The sequence below is a fragment of the Cibotium barometz genome, chromosome 17 (genome assembly GCF_041138505.1).
Source record: "Cibotium barometz isolate CiBa-2024 chromosome 17, ASM4113850v1, whole genome shotgun sequence".
Lineage (NCBI taxonomy): Eukaryota > Viridiplantae > Streptophyta > Polypodiopsida > Cyatheales > Cibotiaceae > Cibotium > Cibotium barometz.
Window position 1 is genome coordinate 38,169,299 of NC_141062.1, and position 19,306 is coordinate 38,188,604.

The 19,306-nt window shown below is 48.0% G+C and overlaps 1 protein-coding gene across 1 annotated transcript in view; it reads left to right on the forward strand.

Moving 5' to 3' along the window:
* The window catches only part of LOC147629972 (uncharacterized), a 300,394-nt gene that overhangs the window by 169,939 nt on the left and 111,149 nt on the right, over window positions 1-19,306 (forward strand). Inside the window, exons 21-23 of the mRNA XM_086811523.1 lie at window positions 16,364-16,536; window positions 16,820-17,121; window positions 17,303-17,609. Of these exons, the coding sequence (XP_086667649.1) occupies window positions 16,364-16,536; window positions 16,820-17,121; window positions 17,303-17,609 (782 nt within the window). The remainder of the gene's footprint in view (window positions 1-16,363; window positions 16,537-16,819; window positions 17,122-17,302; window positions 17,610-19,306) is intronic.

A 19,306-nucleotide genomic window follows, 5' to 3' on the forward strand; every position in this document is an offset into this window, starting at 1 on the left:
AGCATTCACATATCTATATGAGTATAAATGACTGCTGGTCAGATCAAGGAGTTGAAGAACAGACTTTTCATTTGAGGACCCTGAAAGTGTGTCTGGAAGCATTCCCTCTCTATCCTAGCCGAACCATGATTCACTTCACAAAGGTAATCCTCCTCTGCAGCTCCCTGCATGGTGAACTATGACCCCAGAAAACCAGTTCCAACTAAGCACAATACTCAACCAAGTTCAATTGGGGCCCCTTTTGTAACTGAGTTTATGTCTATGCATTCCACTCTTTAAAGTTCGGAAAATCATGGCCTTCCTCTTACAGAGGTTGACCTTGAGCTCTTTCTGGTCACAAAATTTCTCAAGGGCCAAGGGCCCCTAAATGCTTTTGCAACACCTCATCAGAGGATGAAATTCAGTTTGTAGAGCTCGGGAAGGACGTGCAATAATATTTCATCCATATGCAAAAAGTTATGTTTGTAGACCAGCATGATCCTTAGCCTTCCCATTTTGTGATTTCCTGTAGTTAATCGGGTACATCGGGTCCCCAGCTTTTTCATAGGGATGATGTTATTAAACATCCAGGTTTGGAAAAAGCCTTGGAAAACCACCTCATTGAGGAGATTGGCAAGGATAAGTGCAAAGTTAATTCGTCCTTATGCAAAAATAGTGTTTGTGTCTATCATGATCCTTAGCCTTTCCATCGTCTAATTTTTTTATTTTTTTTAAAGAAAGGGGACTTCTATTAAGTATGAAAAAATTTTACAAAATGGAGATTTCACACCAAGCAAGGTTGAGATCTCAACCAATCAGGAGCCCTGTGCTACCAATAGGGTCCCGAATGAGAGGACGTGAAAAAGATACCAATGTCCCACTCCCTCATAAACTGGCCGCGCTTCCTCTCAGTAGCACTCCAAATCCTGTAAAGACACTGAGAAACAAGAACGCGAGTACCCTCAATAGCCTCGGTGCATCTAGCCTTCCAGATATTCCAGGCTAAGATGTTAGCAATAATCTCCCAAGAACTGTCTAACCTCCGTGCCGGAGGGACAAAGTGTGAAAGTGGCAGATCCTGAAGACAACACTGTCGAGCAACTCCTTGCCTAACCATAATGGCCAAGCTCTTGTTAATCCCCTCAAATCTCAGCTGAGCCCCAGAGTGTGTCAACCAAATGATAGAACCAAAAGAAATGATAGCATCCCTCTTAATCCTACCAAAGAGGTGTGCAATCGCAGACCGAACCCTCTGTGCTTCCCTGCATTCCCATAAACAATGATAAACTGACTCCGAAACTCCTGCACATCTAGGGCATGCTGGGCAAGAACCAATAACTGACCTCCACTGATTGGTGGCCAGACCTCCATGAAGAGAAACCCAAATAAAGGAGGAAATCTGTGGCTTCCTATAAGAATGCCACAATCTCCGCCAAAAAACCCTCTGAATGTCAATCGAAATGCCGTAAGATTCCCAATGGGGTCTAAGAGTAGGGACTCTCTGAATGTGTCTCAAGATAAGATGTCTGGCATTCCGCACCGTATAACTGAAAAAAGGCATGCTTTTCAAGAGGTTGCAAGCATCCTTCCTCCACACCCACTCACCGGGGTCCCAATGCAAATGTCTGATAGGGCAGCCACCATACAACCAAAGGCTAACACTCTCTGTGATCATCCCTGGGGAGGGGGGGGTTTCAACAAAGACGTGCTTCCCTAACTTGCCAACAACTCTGACTGGACGAATCTGGGGGCCCTCAATAAGGTCCTGCAGGTCACATCTCTCCAACTGCCATCCATCCTGTACAGAATAAAAGACCCGTACATCATCCTCCCTAGGCAAGGGGAGACCCATAACCTGAAGAGGAACACCTGTCCCAGAAAAAACCCCAAACCAAGAATGATGACGGTCTTCCAAGAAAGATCCAGTAATCCAGTGGTTGGGAATGGCTCCATCAATCAATGCAATCCTCCGACTACAGCCTCTCAAATGCTGCGTGAGAGCCAAGCTCTGTACCTCGGTGAGGCTCTGACACCTCTTTCTTCCAAGCCAACACTGTGGGGCAAAGCGTCTCCCAGCCAGCCCAAAGAATATGCATAGCTACCCCAAGAGGCCTAGCATGCACATCTAAGATCAAATCATTCCACAGAATGGGCTGCCGGTTAACTTCCTCCGCTGAACGCAGAGAGATGTGTACCAAAAAACTCCTCAGGCAGTCCCAGGCCCGTAGGAGGGACCTAACCAGGGGGGATGAAGGGGAGCGGTGAACTGCTTCCGAAAAAAAAAGCGTGAGTTGAGAGTCCAGTCACCTCTACGAACAGGGACACACTTCGTGATCTGCTGCATGAGAAAGTCCTTCCACGGCTCAGTGCCTAGAAGAAAGCCCCTAACAACTAGCTTACACAGCAAAGCCTTACATTGCACCTCAGGGTCAATGATATTCAATCCCCCTTCCTGCTTAGGCCTGATAATGGTTTCCCAAGCAACTATAGCCCTGGTGTGAGTATTTCCATCAAGCCCTGACCAAAGAAAGTTCCGAATAAGGTGACGAAGCTGGCCAATGCAGCCCTTAATGAAAAATCCAGCACGAAGCCATAAACCAACTCGTGGCTAGCAAAACTTGGTTAACCACCAAAGCTCTAGAGGCCAAGTCAAGCTTCCTCCTACTCCAGTGATGAAGTTTGCTTTTAATGCTTAAGAGCACTGGAGCAAACTGTTATGCAGGGGAGCCCACCTGACAACCAAGGTATCTGGCAGAGCATCCTCTCTCAATCCAAGTAAAACCAACATCTGTACCCCAATCTGCAAGAGCAGAATCACTGATCCAAAAACAAACTGACTTATGCCAATTGATAGTAGGTCCTGCTGCCAAACAAAAGGCCTCCAAGGCTGTCCGGAAAGCACATAAACAAGCATGTGAAGCCTCAAGGAACAACGCCGTATCACCTGCTAACTCAGAGTCCAAAAACTCTTCCTCCTTGCATAAAGGCAGCCTGAGACCCACAACACCAGGGGCAGCCCAAAGAAACCTGCTCATAGCCTCAGCTACAATGAAGTACAGTAAAGGGGCGAGGGGACAGCTCTGCCTCACTGAACGGGAAATCTGAAAATGCTCACCACGCCCCCCACAGGCTAAAACAATGCTATGAGCCTCCCTTTATAGGCAAGACACACCTCTGATCCAGTTTTGGGAAAACCCCATGTGTGCCATAGTGCCCTCCAAAAAATCCCAATCCACTCTGTCATAAGCTTTTTCAAAATCAAGCAAAAGAATGGCAAGAGGCTGCTGACTAGCCTTTGACCACTCGACAGCTTCCTAGAAAGAAAAGATGTTATCAAATATACTCCTTCTTGGAGGAACCCATTCTGGGTATCATGGATAGTCCTTTGGAGAATCGGCTGCAACCTTATACTCAAGGCTTTAGCTAAGATTTTATATGCAGATCCAAGGAGGGTGATGGGCCTCCATTGCTTGATGTCAGTCTTGTCCCCACTCTTGGGGATAAGGTGAATCAGCTCCTCCGTGAGGTATGGAGGCATCATACCCAACAACCACATTTCCTGAAGGGCAACAGTGATAGCATCTCCAATATGATCCCAAAAAAGAATAAAGAAGGCGGGAGAAAGACCATCATCCCCTGGGCATGAACCACTGGAAAGAGCATGCAGTGCGTGAAGGAATTCATCCTTCGAGAAAGGGGCATCCAGGGAAGAACACATAGCATCTATAATGAGCCTGGGCATGCACTCCCAAACTTTCTGGCTTGCCACATCTCTGTGAGGGGAGGGCACCTCTGCAGTCAACAAAGACCGATAAAATTCTGAAGCAATACCCCTCACCTTATCAGGCTCAATCTGAACCATCATGTAATTTCTTGATGGCACCCCTTACACTGGCAGTGTAAATAGATTGGAAGATACGGGTCTTGGTGTATGTGAGAGGTTAAGTCAGAGATATGTAGGAGTATCCAAATATGAGCTTCTGTGATGTGTATAGGAGGGCGCTTTTTGTGGAAATATTTTTTAGCCATCTTATCTGAGAGTCTGTATGGGTATAGGAGGGTGTTTTCCAGGGAATATTTTATAACCGTCTGTGGATTCATCTCTAAGGAAGAGGTCAATCATGTGCTTCACATGTGGAAAGCATGTGGGACTGCCAGAGCTGGACCACCTCGGAATCCTGTTATAGATGATCATCCCGGGAGCTTGCCCCATGTCAAAGTAACTGCTGTCCTATAGGAAAATCATTCCCTTTATTGTTTAAGACTCTAACCATACCAGCAATATCATCACAATCCAAATCTAGGAGTGTCACTGCATGCAAGCATTAAATTCTGCCACAAGAAATAACTTCTTTTCTTATCCAAGAAAAAGACCCTTCTGTTATTAACCCTTTTGAAACATCTGCATAAGAGCAGCTACCAAACCTCTAGAAAGAAAAGGATTCATACTGCCAAGTGACTTCTACGTGCTTCAAAGAACTCTGCAGCGAGCTCCCCGATCCCTGAATCACTCCGCTCCGCCTCTGTCCCTCTGCCACCGCTTCCTTCCTCCATCGCTGCGCCCCTCCTTCCTCCTTCGTTTCCTTCCTCCTTCGCTGCCTGAATTGCTCCCCTCCGCTTCTGATCCTTCCTCCACCTCTGTTCCTCTGCTTTCGCTTCCTTCCTCCATCATTGCGCCCCTCCTTCCTCCTTCATTTCCTTCCTCCTTCGCTGCGCCCTGTTGATCGTTTCGCCTCCCCTCCTCTTAACACCTCCCCTCCTTCCTCCGCCTCTTTCCTCTGCGCAGCCGTGTTGTGTTGCCCTTCCCCCGCCCCTCTTCGCCTTTGTGTCCAGCCATCTCCCCCTTGCCTCCCTTTCCTTTTTGCTTTCCCCTTTTCCACCCTCCTTTCCTTTCCTTTGCCTTAACGCCTTCCTCTTCCCCTTGGTTCGGATTGCTCCTCATCCGGGTTCAAGTCGGCCTTTTTCTTCGATTAGCATCATGGCTAATCATTCTCCCTCAGCCGGGTGAACCATTGTATTTTCTGAAGCCGAGCTCGGGGTCCTCTACACCGAAATAGAGAAAGACTCCAAAACAACCCTCATTGCCAGAATCTTTGGATCTCGCCCGTTCCGTCTCCAGGCTTGGGATTGGGTCCTGGCGGCTCTGCCGTCCGACCTCGCTCTACACTTTCGAGATGTCAGGTTGCTTGGAATAGGTTTCTTCCAAGTGGATTTTGATTCTGAGGACGCAGTCTCATAGGTTTTGAAGGGCAGCCCTTTGCCATTGGGCCGGAGGAAGATATTCTTTCTTCCCTACTCCAGCTATTTTGACCCTGTTGAGGAAGACCGGAACCGTTTCCCGATTACTCTCAGATTCCCAGGTCTTCCTCGCGCATATTGGTCTATGTTAGAGGCCATCGGGTCTGCCTTTGGGCTGGTTCTTCAAGTGCCCCCACTTCACGCCTTGTCGACATCTTCTGCCCGGGTGGTCACTGCCTTGGCGGATGCTGTCCCCAGGGTCATGGTTCTTGCCCGTGACATTGAGCTCTTCGAGGACTATGTTTTGCTTCCGGGTCCTTGTGGCCCTTTCAAGCAACGTATGGAGATTGGGCATGGTGTTATCATCCCTGCTAGAGCACAGTCGATCTTGATCATGCATGAGGGTCAGAAATTGGGAATCTTGAATATCTATGCACCTAACGTGAGAGGTGAAAGGGTGGCCTTTTGGGACACCATTACAAATGTCATTCCCCAGGTTGATCATTGGATAGTGGGAGGAGATTTTAATATGGTTGAGCAACCTTCTGACAAGAAGGGTGGATGCGAAGGGGGTTTACGCCCTTTGGAGCGAACCTCATGGGAGAGGTTCATGCTTTCCTTTTTTGGTAGGGATTGCTAGACTGAGGATGATTTCCAGAGAAGGCCAAATTCCTTATCTTTCTCTTGGCATAACCGCAGGAGCGGGGATGAGAGCATCTTTGCACGTCTGGACAGGTTTTATGTGGATGATTGGTCCTTGGACAGAGGAGGCACCATTGCTATTATGCCTGGCACCACCAAATCCGATCATTGCCCCGTCGTCTTGTCTCAGGGAACCTAGGGCTCGCTCAGCCTCTCCTCGTGTCTGTATCCTTAACTCTCTTTATCTTGATGCTGACATTTCCCTTGAGATCACAGAGAGATGGAGATCTTGTGACGGTCTTGATCCTCGTCATAATATTACCCTAGCTCTTGAGAGGACTAGCCACCATCATTATCATAGCACTGCCTTGTCTAAGAAGAAGGAGGCTTTGGACAAGGAGAGAGCTATTAGGCGGAGGATTGCTGCTCTTCAGAGGGAACATGAAAAGCATCCACATGCGACTTGGATTACAGACCTCTTGACCACAGTTAGAGCAGAGCTGCAGTTAGCCATGGACAGGAGGCCTGAGTTCGCCTTTCATGCAAACGAGGCCTTTTGGACTCAGATGGGTGGCAGATGCAACAAAGAGTTTTTTTCAGCGCACAGCCCTTCCCATAGCAGGGATTCTGTGAGGTACTTCCAGGACTCACAGGGTGAGATTTAGATTGAGCCTGATAAGGTGAGGGGTATTGCTTCAGAATTTTATCGGTCTTTGTTGACTGCAGAGGTGCCCTCTCCTCAGAGAGAGGTGGCACGGCATAAAGTTTGGGATTGCATGCCCAGGCTCATTACAGATGCTTTGTGTTCTTCCCTGGATCCCCCGTTCTCAAAGGATGAATTCCTTCACGCACTGTATGCTCTTTCCAGTGGTTCATGCCCAGGGATGATGGTCTTTCTCCCGCCTTCTTTATTCTTTTTTGGGATCATATTGGAGATGCTATCTCTGTTGCCCTTCAGGAAATGTGGTTGTCGGGTACAATGCCTCCATACCTCACGGAGGGGCTGATTCACCTTATCCCCAAGAGTGGGAACAAGACTGACATCAAGCAATGGAGGCCCATCACCCTCCTTGGATCTGCATATACAATCTTAGCTACGGCCTTGAGTATAATGTTGCAGCCAATTCTCCAAAGGACTATTCATGATACCCAGAATGGTTTCCTCCAAGGAAGGAGTATATTTGATAACATTTTTTCTTTCTGGGAAGCTGTCGAGTGGGCAAAGTCTAGTCAGCAAGCTCTTGCCATTGTTTTGCTTGATTTTGAAAAAGCTTATGACAGAGTGGATTGGGATTTTTGGGAGGGCACTATGGCACACATGGGGTTTTCCCAAAACTGGATCAGAGGGGTGTCTTGCCTATACAGGGAGGCTCATAGCACTGTTTTAGCCTGTGGGGGGCGCAGTGAGCGTTTTCAAATTTCCCGTTCAGTGAGGCAGGGCTGTCCCCTCGCCCCTTTACTGTACCTCATTGTAGCTGAGGCTATGAGCAGGTTTCTTCGGGCTGCCCCTGGTGTTGTGGGTCTCAAGCTGCCTTTATGCAAGGAGGAAGAGTTTTTGGACTCTGAGTTAGCAGGTGATACAGCGTTGTTTCTTGAGGCTTCACATGCTTGTTTATGTGCTTTCCGGACAGCCTTGGAGGCCTTTTGTTTGGCAGCAGGAGCTACTATCAATTGGCATAAGTCCATTGGTTTTTGGATCAGTGATTCTCCTCTTGCAGATTGGGATACAGATGTTGGTTTTACTTGGATTGAGAGAGGATGCTCTGCCAGATACCTTGGTTGTCAGGTGGGCGTTGACATCTCCCCTGCACAATAGTTTGCTCCAGTGCTCTTAAGCATTAAAAGCAAACTTTTTCACTGGAGTAGGAGGAAGCTCGACTTGGCCTCTAGAGCCTAAGCAGGAAGAGGGATTGAATATCATTGACCCTGAGGTGCAATGTAAGGCTTTGCTTTGTAAGCTGGTTGTTAGGGGCTTTCTTCCAGGCACTGAGCCATGGAAGGACTTTCTCATGCAGCAGATCACGAAGTGTGTCCCTGTTCGCGGAGGTGACTGGACTCCAAGCTCACGCTTTATTTTTTCGGATGCAGTTCACCACTCCCCTTCATCCGCCCTGGTAAGGTCCCTCCTACGGGCCTGGGACTGCCTAAGGAGTTTTTTGGTACACATCCCCCCGCGTTCAGCGGAGGAAGTTAACCGGCAGTCCATTCTGTGGAATGATTTGATCTCAGATGTGCATGGTAGGCTTCTTGGGGCAGCTTTGCATATTCTTTGGGCTGGCTGGGAGACCCTATGCCCCACAGTGCTGGCTTGGAAGAGGTTTCATAGCCTCACCGAAGTACAGAGATTGGATTTCACGTAGCATTTGAGAGGCTCTAGTCTGTTAGAAATCTAGCATGGTATCACACAAAACTAGAACATGGGAAAAGTGCAAGAGGGATGAAGCAAAACTGAGATGATTCCATTGATGTGACCCCTTGAATATATAGGGGAAAGTACAAGAGCTGAGCATGAGTGCATATGGGATAAATCCCTGAGTGCCACGTGGCATACACTGAGATGACCAAGACAAAAAGTACTCCTAGTGAGCACTTATTTCCAACACCCTCCTTAAGTGGACACTAGGAGGAAGACAAAAGACAAGACTATAACATGACAAAAGATAAGACCAAGACAGAGAGACTAGACAAGGATTGAGAGACAAGCTAGAAGACAAGATGGACAAGACTAGAAGACAGACATAAAGACTGATAGACTGAGAGACAAGACATAAGAGACAAAAGATCCTGAGACACCCCTCCTCAAGTGATATCCTCATATGGGTCCACAAGGGTAGGGACAAGAGTGGATCATAGACAGACAGAGAGAGAGACTATCAGCCAGTAGAGTGGTCCCACAGAGAGAGAGACTTTCAGATAGACATGAGAGAGTCTGACAAATAGAAGATAAATGGGGACATAGACAAAATGCCAAAGACATGTGGGTAACTAATCCACAAAAGATAGACATATAGACTGATAGACAGAGTGTCAGAGATATATGACTGTAAGATCACACAAGATAGACACATAGACAGAGAGACTGACTGACTGTAGATAGACAGAGAGATGGACCTTGATAGATAATCCCTCCTCAAGGTCAATCCTCCTGCTAGAGTGAGTAATGCAGGGGTGCCTCTTGGATAGGGACAAAGATAAGTCCATGTAGACATGACATTACCCCATGATCTACATCATTGGTGATCAATGGTGGTAGATAGCATGAAAGCATAGACAAATATGAGAGAGATGGGAAGGTAAGTCCAGAACAGGGTCCTCTTTGGCCTACATCATGTGGTGACCAAAGTAGGAGAGATAAAAAAAGGTCTTTTTATGCAGAGAGCAAGGGCAGAGTACCCAAGAAGAGATGCCAAAGATAAATAAATGAGAGACAGCATCAGAAATGAGAAGGTCTTACCCCTATTTTGATGGGCAGTGTCTGTTCTCTTACAAGATAAAATTCAGTTCTGAAAAATAATTTTTTAAGAATAAAATAGAACTGAGAATATTGCAGCATACAAAGGATAATCCATTTTAGTTTTTACCTCAGGTCTTCCACCCTTTCAAGCCCATGTCACAGACATGCTATCCAGGGGGTAACCCGAGAGAAGGGCAGCTGCAAACAGAGATTTCTTAGAGGAAATGTTGCTGCAGAGAGAGAGGCATACGGGCCTGTCCGAAGCAAAGGAGCACCAACTCATACCTTGTTTTGATATAGGAGTGGAGCAGCCAGTAGAGAATATATCTTGAACAGAGAATGGGGGGTTGCCCATACTGAAAACGAGTTGTTGTTGCAGCACCAGCAGCAAGAAAGGTGTCGACAGAAGCGGCCTGCTGCTGTAGAATAATGAAGAAAATGGAGACGACCCCAGGGAAAGAGAGCAGGTCGGCCTGCTTGCTGAACAGAAGCGGTGGCACTCGGCACAGAAGAGAGACGAAGAGGAGAGCCCTCTGATTGAGCTTGGCGTGTGCGCTTGCGATAATGAAGAAAGTGGGTATGGTGTAGCGCTAGGAGAAGCCGTCGACGAAAGGTTGGGGGACCCTGCTACAGTTGGCGGGCCCGATGCTGTATCTGGCGGAGACGGCGCCGCAGGAGCTTACGGCAGAGGTGACGGCGCCATTGGGCTCAGGGATGGCCGCGGTGCTGGCGATTGATGAGACTTCAGCAGCAGTAGTAAAAAAAGAAGACCAAAAAGAACGCTGCAGAGCTGGGTCTAAGACCCCCGATGGGACAAAGCTAGAAAGGAAGCTAGACCTAGAGAAAATCTATGGCTAGATCTAGACTAAAGGGCTGAGGAGAAGAGGAATCTACATGGCTCTGATACCATGTTAGAAATCTAGCATGGTATCACACAAAACTAGAACATGGGAAAAGTGCAAGAGGGATGAAGCAAAACTGAGATGATTCCATTGATGTGACCCCTTGAATATATAGGGGAAAGTACAAGAGCTGAGCATGAGTGCATATGGGATAAATCCCTGAGTGCCACGTGGCATACACTGAGATGACCAAGACAAAAAGTACTCCTAGTGAGCACTTATTTCCAACATAGTCATTGCACAGATTGATGCAGCCATTCCCAACCACTGGATTACTAGATCTTTCTTGGAAGGCCGTCATCATTCTTGGTTTGGGGTTTTTTCTGGGATAGGTGTTCCTCTTCAGGTTATGGGTCTCCCCTTGCCTAGGGAGGATGATGTACCAGTCTTTTTTTCTGTACACGATGGATGGCAACTGGAGAGATGTGACGTGCAGGACCTTATTGAGGGCCCCTAGATTCGTCCAGTCAGAGTTGTTGGCAGGTTAGGGAAGCACGTCTTTGTTGAACCCCCCCCCCCCCTCCCCACGGGATGATCACAGAGAGTGTTAGCCTTTGGTTGTATGGTGGCTGCCCTATCACACATTTGCATTGGGACCCCGGTGAGTGGGAGTGGAAGGATGCTTGTAACCCTTTGAAAAGCATGCCTTTTTTCAGTTATACAGTGCGGAATGCTAGACATCTTATCTTGGGACACATTCAGAGTGTCCCTACTCTTAGATCCCATTGGGACTCTTACGGCATTTCGACGGACATTCAGATGGTTTTTTGGTGGGGATTGTGGCATTCTTATAGGAAGCCACAGATTTCCTCCTTTATCTGGGTTTCTCTTCATGGAGGTCTGGCCACCAATCAATGGAGGCCTGTTACTGGTGCTTGCCCAGAATGCCCTAGATGTGCAGGAGTTTCGGAGTCAGTTTACCATTGTTTATGGGAATGCAGGGAAGCACAGAGGGTTTGGTCTGCGATTGCACACCTCTTTGGTAGGATTAAGAGGGATGCTATCATTTCTTTTGGTTCTATCATTTGGTTGACACAGTCTGGGTCTCAGCTGAGATTCAAGGGGACTGATAGGAGTTTGGCCATTATGGTTAGGCAAGGAGTTGCTCGGCAGTGTTGTCTTCAGGATTTGCCACTTTCACACTTTGTCCCTCCGGCACAGAGGTTAGACAGCTCTTGGGAGATTATTGCTAGCATCTCAGCCTGGAATATCTGGGAGGCTAGATGCACCGAGGCCATTGAGGGTACTCGCGTTCTTGTTTCTCAGTGTCTTTGCAGGATTTGGAGTGATATTATTCTCACCATCATGGCTACCTGGGCCAGAATCCAGGGATCTTCGAGGGCTGCAGAGAGGAGGGGCGGCTAGTTTATGAGAGAGTGGGACATTGGTATCTTTTTCATGTCCTCTCATTCGGGACCCTATTGGCAGCACAGGGCTCCTGATTGGTTGAGATCTCCACCTTACTTGGTGTGGAATCTCCATTTTGTAAAATTTTTTCATACTTAATAGAAGTCTCCTTTCTAGAAAAACAAAAAAAAAAGAACTCTTCAATGCCATGGTACACTGGAAAAAAGGCAAGGTTTCTTGCTGGACCTCTTTACTAGTGTGGTGATTTATTAGGGGAAAAACGGCATGTTGCAATCAAAAGTGGTTGGTACCCTTGAGAAAGACGACAGAGAGTTATAAATGCTATGGGACCATGAGAATGATGGTGCATAAATTGTAGTGGCAGGAGATGCATAGAGCATCCATTAAATCCTCAAAAAACACCAAAAAAAGAAGTCAAAACTGTCAAGTATATCCAATAGCAAGTGATTGTGATCAATCGTTGTGTAATAGTTTGCCTCACCATCACCATCGCCTCCCCTCCTGCCTTCACTAGTGCCATCCCCCCCCTGCAGCTTCCTGCCTTCACTAGTGCCATCCCCCCCCTGCAGCTTCCGCCTCCCCTTTGCTTTCCACTTTGGGCCCTCCTGTGCTCCACACTCCTTCCCTGCATAGTCCGCTTGTCGCTTCGCAGGCCCCAGCCCTCCCATACATGCGCCTTCCTCCTACACTTTGCCTCCCCCCGCCCTTTCGTTTTCCTCTGTGCTGGTGCCCCTGCTGCCTCCCTTGCATGTCCCTTTTTCACTGCCCTCCACCTCATACTGCCTGTGCGCCTTCTTTGCACCCATTTGCACCGCCCTCCTTCATGTTGTCCGCCACCCCACCACCTCATCTCGCCTCCTGGAGCACTCTTCCTCGACTTGGCCTTCCCTTTGCCCTAGCCTTATCTTCCGTCTGTCATCCCCCTCTTCTCCTGTGTCTTATCAGCATAGGTGGTTCACTCGGGTTGTTTTTCTTTTGGCAAGAGTCCGGTTCTTTGGTCCTTAACCCTTCAAGAGGTCTTATTGGTAGGTAGCCGCTCCGTCATCCCCATCCGAGGCCGCTGACCCTTGCCGTTTTTCCAAAGCGGATATCCAGTTCTTGGCTTCTACAGTTGCCTCCGTCACGACCTCTTCCCTGGTTGGCAAGATCGTAGGGAGCCGCCCTGCGCGCGGACATATTCAGGGCTTTTTCTCTTGCCAGTCACTGGCGAGCTGGGCGAAATCATTGATATCCATTTGCTTGGGCTTGGCTACTCTCAGGTGGAGTTCAACTCACCGGCAGGTAGAGCTACTCATGCAGCGGAGCCCCATTGTGATACGTAGTGTTCACACGTTTTTCGCAAGATGGCACCACGGCTTTGACCCCACATCCAACGCCCTTGCAGGTGTTTCCGGCTTCCCCATTATGGTCTGCTTCCCCTTCCTCAGGAAAGAGTACCAGGTTTAGCAGTGGACATAGATGTGGGGCTTAGAGAGGTTGGATCGCTCTTACAGAGAGCAGCCCAAGACAGACTCATTGCTTGATAGGAGCCTTTCCTCCCTTGAGAGGCTGCAGGAGAAATCACTAGACAGCCCGTGGCTAGAGTCACAGATGGAGACACCTTGCACGGAGATACACTCGATAGAGAACAAGAGGGTATAATTCAGGTACCAGGCCTGTGCATCCTTCTAGACCCAGGCAGGTGACAGGGTCATGCAGAATTTCTTAGAGATCACATGCCCTCACCACCGCCAAGATGGGGTTCGGAGGCCGAAGAGTCTAGATGGCGCCATTGAGTCAGATCCCTCTCAGGTGTGGTCTATTGCCTTAGATTTCTATAGAGAGCCCCTTTCGGCCAGTCCCCTCAGATCGAGGCATCAAGAAAGAGAGTGTGGCAGCACACATAAGAGGTTGGTCTCCCTGGACTGAAGAAATTTTTGAGGTTTCCCTTCTCGAGAGAGGAGCTGAGTGACGCCCTCCAGGCCATGCTTCACGGCAAGTGCCCCAGAGCAGGACCCCTGGTGTCCTTGTTCCTTCGTCGTTGACCTCATGGAGTACGCTTCAAGGCCGCCATCAATGAGATCATGATCACTGGCCTCATGCCGGAAGGGCTTTTGGAGGGGCTCATTCACTTGATTCCCCAGGTGGTAAGATCGTTTGAAGATAGGACAGTGACGCCCCATCACCCTCCTTGGCAGTGCTTACAAAATCCTCGCCAAAGCAATCAGCCACCACTTGCAGCCTTACCTCCCAAATCTGATTCATGGCAATGAGACATGCTTTCTAGGACCCCAGTCGGCAGCCATCAGAGGCAACCAGCCTACAGTTGGCAGCCATCAAGGGGGGGTCCCAGGCAGCAGGCAGGTAAGCCTAGGCAGTAGTGGCCAATTAATGGGACAACATGTACCTTGAAGTGCAGCATTTAAAGGGATTTTATGGGAATATTTCATTTCCAGCAGCAGCAGCAGGCCGACAGCTGTCTACTGGCTGACCTGTACCTCTCAGCATATATATAAGCATAATATCTTGGATAACGTCTTCAGTATTTGGGAGGCAACCACCACAGCCCTCTTTCACCAGGAGGATTTGGCAGTGTTGCTCCTTGACTTTAAGAAAGCCTACCTCAGAGTGGATTGTGCTTTCCTCGAGGCAACCATGCTTTGGATGGGATTCCTAGTGGCCAGGTGGATCCAAGGAGTCTCAGTGCTTTATTCCACTGACCACATATTAACTAGAACTAGTCATGTGGTTTTTGGGTTGGATCCCGGCTTGGAGACCAGTTGAGTTTTTTCAATCGATACCCTGCGGCACCTTGGTCAGATATTTGGGATGTTTACATGGGGATTCCTTGCGGCATCTTGGTCAGATATTTGGGATGTCAGGTAGGGATTCCTTGCAGCACCAGTTGAGTCATTTCAGTAGATTCCCTGCGGCACCCTGGTGAGATATTTGGGATGTCAGGTGGGGATTGCTATTTCACCACAACAGCAGCTTGCCCCTCTTCTTCTGAACATTCCAAAGAAGTTCCTTTACTGGAGCACCACTGGTCTCTCCCTCATTGGCTGAGTGGTGGTGGCCACGTCCTAGCTCGACCATCCCAGGGTGCCCACATTGGGCTGTCTTGGCTGGACTGTCTCAAGGTGTCCACATTGGGCTGTCCCAGCTGGACCGTCTCAAGGTGCCCACTTTGGATTGTCCCAACTGGATCATCCCTGGGTGCCCACATTGGGGATTGTCCTTGCTCGACCATTCCAGGGTGCCCACAGTAGGCCGTTCTAAGGGTGCCCACACTAGATCATCCCAACTGGACTGTCTCAACTGGATGGTCCAGCCGGGATAGTGTAGGCACTCTTCCTCTTGTTAGGAGGGGGAGAATGTTATGTTCGGTGTTTGGACATAACGAGGCTAGTATAGAGGCTGGCCACCTAGCTTACTTAGTGTGAATTGGCTATGGACTACATAATTGGGTTTGTGGCTCATTTTAGAGAGAGTTCATATGGAGAACTCTTACCGTGGGAGAGAAGCCTCCCAAGGGGGGACCCAGCTTCTGGTTACTCCACTGTCTAGTCGCACTAGTGACAGTTGTGAGAGGACTGGGGGTGCGTGGTATGGGACATACAGGCTTTGAGGGTGGGGCCTTTGCAATGGTTGCTTTGACCTCTAGCTCAGGGGTGGCTTACCATTATACTCGGTTGGGAGCCTATGGTTTGGTAGCAAGTGCTAGCGGAATCCACCTATGTTCTCGTAGACGTGTTTGTACTTATTGAGCCATCGTATGTGGATTTCAGTGGCTTGCACATGCTTCTCGGGCATACAATTCTGAGTATCAGTCTTGGGTGGACACAGAGGTGAGTGGACTTCTTATTTTGGGTGTTTCTAAACCTCTTTTATAGTGAGAGTTGGATCTAGTAGAACATACATGGAGAGGAAAATTTTCCTTTTCTCCCCAAATACTTTCTATCTCGTGTAAGGGTGAGCACCAAGCCTCACAAGATCCCTCTATAGAAATGCACAAATCTTCTAGGTGCCATTATGATAGCAAGCAACATAGCACAACTTTTCAGATAGGCTATTGTATAGGAACATCATTTTCTTCCTTTGGTCACTTGTACACAGTGCTACCATCATTAGAGATACGTCACAAGTGTGTCACATTTTTGCCCTTAGTGCAACTTTCATGAGGAAACCATTGACCATTTTTTACCGAGTTTCTCTAAGAAAGTTTAGGTATGGTAGCGGATATCTTGCTCATGGCAAGGGTTCAGAGTGATACATCCTAATTTACAAATTTCCTGCTTGGTACTTTGTATGTTCCATAAGGGAACATGTCATCACACCTCTAAGATCAGAGGCAGATTTCGACAGATATAGCAGCTAATCCGCAAAGTAGAGGAGCTGAGTGCCTACTCCTAAGCCCTGGAGGTGCTTAAACTTGAGCACTGCTCACATGTTTAAGCCCCGGAGATGCTTAAACCTGAGCACTGCTCACATTTTTTCTCCCCTTCTTGTAATCATATTACACAAATTTCGAGTTTATTGCCGACACAGCCACATTAAATATTTTTCCTGCTCACATGTTTTTTTTCCCTCATTGTAATCATATTATACAAATTTTGAGTTTATTGCCGACACAGCCACATGAAATATTTGGAAAGTTTTATGTCTAGATGTTATTGAGGCTTTTCCCACATCCCTTGGTAAATTCTTGTTCTCACACTTGGGCAGACCTTACTCATGATCTATATTCACTTATTATGTTAGTTTATCAACTGAACCATTGATTTCTTGCTGGTCTCAACAGGAACGGGCAAGACGGAGACTACAAAGGACTTGGCTAAAGCAATTGCAATGCAATGTGTTGTTTTCAACTGTTCTGATGGTCTAGATTATTTGGCCATGGGGAAATTCTTCAAGGGCTTAGCAAGTTCCGGTGCATGGGCTTGTTTTGATGAGTTCAACCGCATTGATCTTGAGGTACGCTTCTAGAAGATGGTAAACAAACTTTTGTGGGGCGAAAAAAAGCTCCAGAACTTAATTTTCTTGATCCAAGAGCTTTCATGCAATCCTAGAGATCCTAAAGTCAAGATTGATCTGCAATCCCAATATCCTTGATCCAAAGGCTTTCACAGTCTTACACATCCTATGGTTACGATCAAATTTGTAGTGGCACATGCCCTACTTTTATTTTACACACCCACACACCCATGCACACATGCACGCGCATGGATTAAGCTCAAAATCAATTCTTGCCTTTCAGGTGCTTAGTGTGATTGCACAACAAATTTTGACAATCCAAAGAGCAAAGGCTGCACACCTTAAGACCTTCGAGTTTGAGGGAGTAAAGCTGTCCTTGTGCCCAACCTGTTGTGTATTTATCACAATGAACCCTGGTTACGCAGGCCGGTCAGAGCTACCTGACAATTTGAAGGCACTCTTTCGCACTGTTGCAATGATGGTCCCTGATTACGCATTGATTTCTGAGATAACTCTTTACTCTTTTGGATACCTTCAAGCTCGGGAGCTTGCAAGAAAGCTCGTGGCAACATATCGTCTCTGCAGGTATATATTTTGACAACATATTGTCTGTGCAAGTATATATTTTGCATGTAATCGAGTGCACATGAAAAATTAAAGGAAGCATATCATGATAGCCTCCTCCCACACAAGCAAAGACATGATTTCCATGACCATCCTATCTTAACATCAAAGGATGAACTCTTTATCATGTGAAATGTTGCAGTGAGCAACTATCCAGTCAAAATCACTATGATTATGGAATGAGAGCAGTTATATCAGTATTACGTGCAGCTGGTGCTGTCAAGCAGAAATTTCCTAAAGAGGCTGAGGCTGTTCTGATGCTGAAATCACTGAAAGATGTTAACTTACCAAAATTTTTGGCACATGACATTCCCTTGTTCGAAGGGATATTAGTAGATTTGTTCCCAGGGGTTGTTCTGCCAGCTCCTGACTACGCTCTAATGCAGGAAGCTATTATTGCTGCCTGTGCACGACACAATCTCCAGCCAACGCCCATCTTTTTGGAAAAGGTGCTCTATTGCCACCATAATAACTAGAGAAGGGTTCTCAATAGGCATGCCTTTAATTTTGGAAGATGTTAAATCAATTAAGTAATTAAAAATCAATCAATTATTGACTGTTTTATATTTATGAACATATTACTGATTTTCAAAAAGCATATCAATAGAAATTTTAAAATGATTAACACATTGTTGAAGAAATTTTTTCATTTACATAGACTCATCAATAAAAATCAAAGTTCTTGTTTCTTATTTGTATTAATAAAGAGATCAATTACTGAGATACACAACGCTTGACATGTCAACGAGGAGCTCCCTGTACATCTGTACAGCCTGAGTGCGCCCCTCCTCCACCTCTCCTTCCCGCCATTTTCCCCCGCCTCTCCCACCATTTACTTTCCTGACTCCCGCCCACCGCCTTCAGGCTTCCTTCTGCCCTCCCGCCCTCCCGCCTTCCACCCCCCTTCTTTCTTACCTCTCCTTTCTTTGCTTAGCAGTACGGTTTTTTCTCCATCCATGTTCAAGTTGATTGGCATTATGGCCTCTGCCCAAGCCAATCCTTCTCCACCCCCACAAGCCGGGAGCACAATCAATTTTTCATAAGACGAGCTCCTCATCATGGGCATATGCAGCGCGCCCCTTGGCCCGGCTACAGTGGGACCCCGGGGAGTACGAGTGGCATGATCCTTATGCATCCCTTGAGGCCACAGAGATCACCTTTTTCCAGTATACTATTCGGCTGGGACGGCATATTTTGACGGCGAGGAGGACGGTTTCTCCAGCGGCAGCGGGGCATTGGCGATTGCAGGGACTATCACAGGAGTTCCTGGAGGATTTCTGGGCTCGGCTCTGGGCTAGTCGACAGGCCCGCAGGATCTCGGCTTTTCAGTGGCTGGTCGCCCACAGGGGCTCAGCAGTTGGCACTTGGCTTGTTTACAGCGGTCTTCCGGCGGCCTGCGTCCGATGCGGCCACCCTATGGAGACACAGAGACATTGCCTTTGGGACTGCCCTCAGGCACAGCAGATTTGGCTGCGGATGCTGCGTATTCTGGCCCCCCTCTCTCCAGAGGGTATGTTTACGTGGGGTGCCGCTGCTTGGTCGACTTCATCAGGGCCCGCTATGGGCTATGAGATGGAGCAGGGCAGTCAGGCCATCAGATTTATTAGGGGCCAGCCTCGCCTGGTTCCGGCACCGGATTTCTCGTCCGCCAGCTGGACACAGGAGAGGGATTTACGATGAGAGCTCCTCAGCAGCCTCACCATCTGGTTCACCTGGAGGGCCCGGTGCTTTACGGCCTTTGAGGGGAGATTAGAGCCACCAGCAGAGACTGTTCGGGGGATTTGGCAGGAGTTGATCCACACCCTGCGAGGACAGTACGACCGCATCCGGGGAGACTCGGATGAGGCGATCTTACGGCGCCAGGCCTTTCATACCACTTGGCGCTGCGGCCCGTTCTACACCCTACACACGGGATCCCCCTGTTGGCACTACAGGCCACCTGTTTGGCTCTTCCCCCCCCTATTGTATGATTTAGCCGCTCAGTTCTTTAGACTGATGCTTGTATTTTGCAGCACCTAGGGAGAGTCTCCCGGGCTGCCATGATGTATTCACTGCTCTTCTCTCTGTTAGGAGCAGGAGAGTTCTCTTTTGTAGCCCTACGGGCGTTTTTTACATAACTAATGAAAGGATCTTTTCTCGGAAAAAA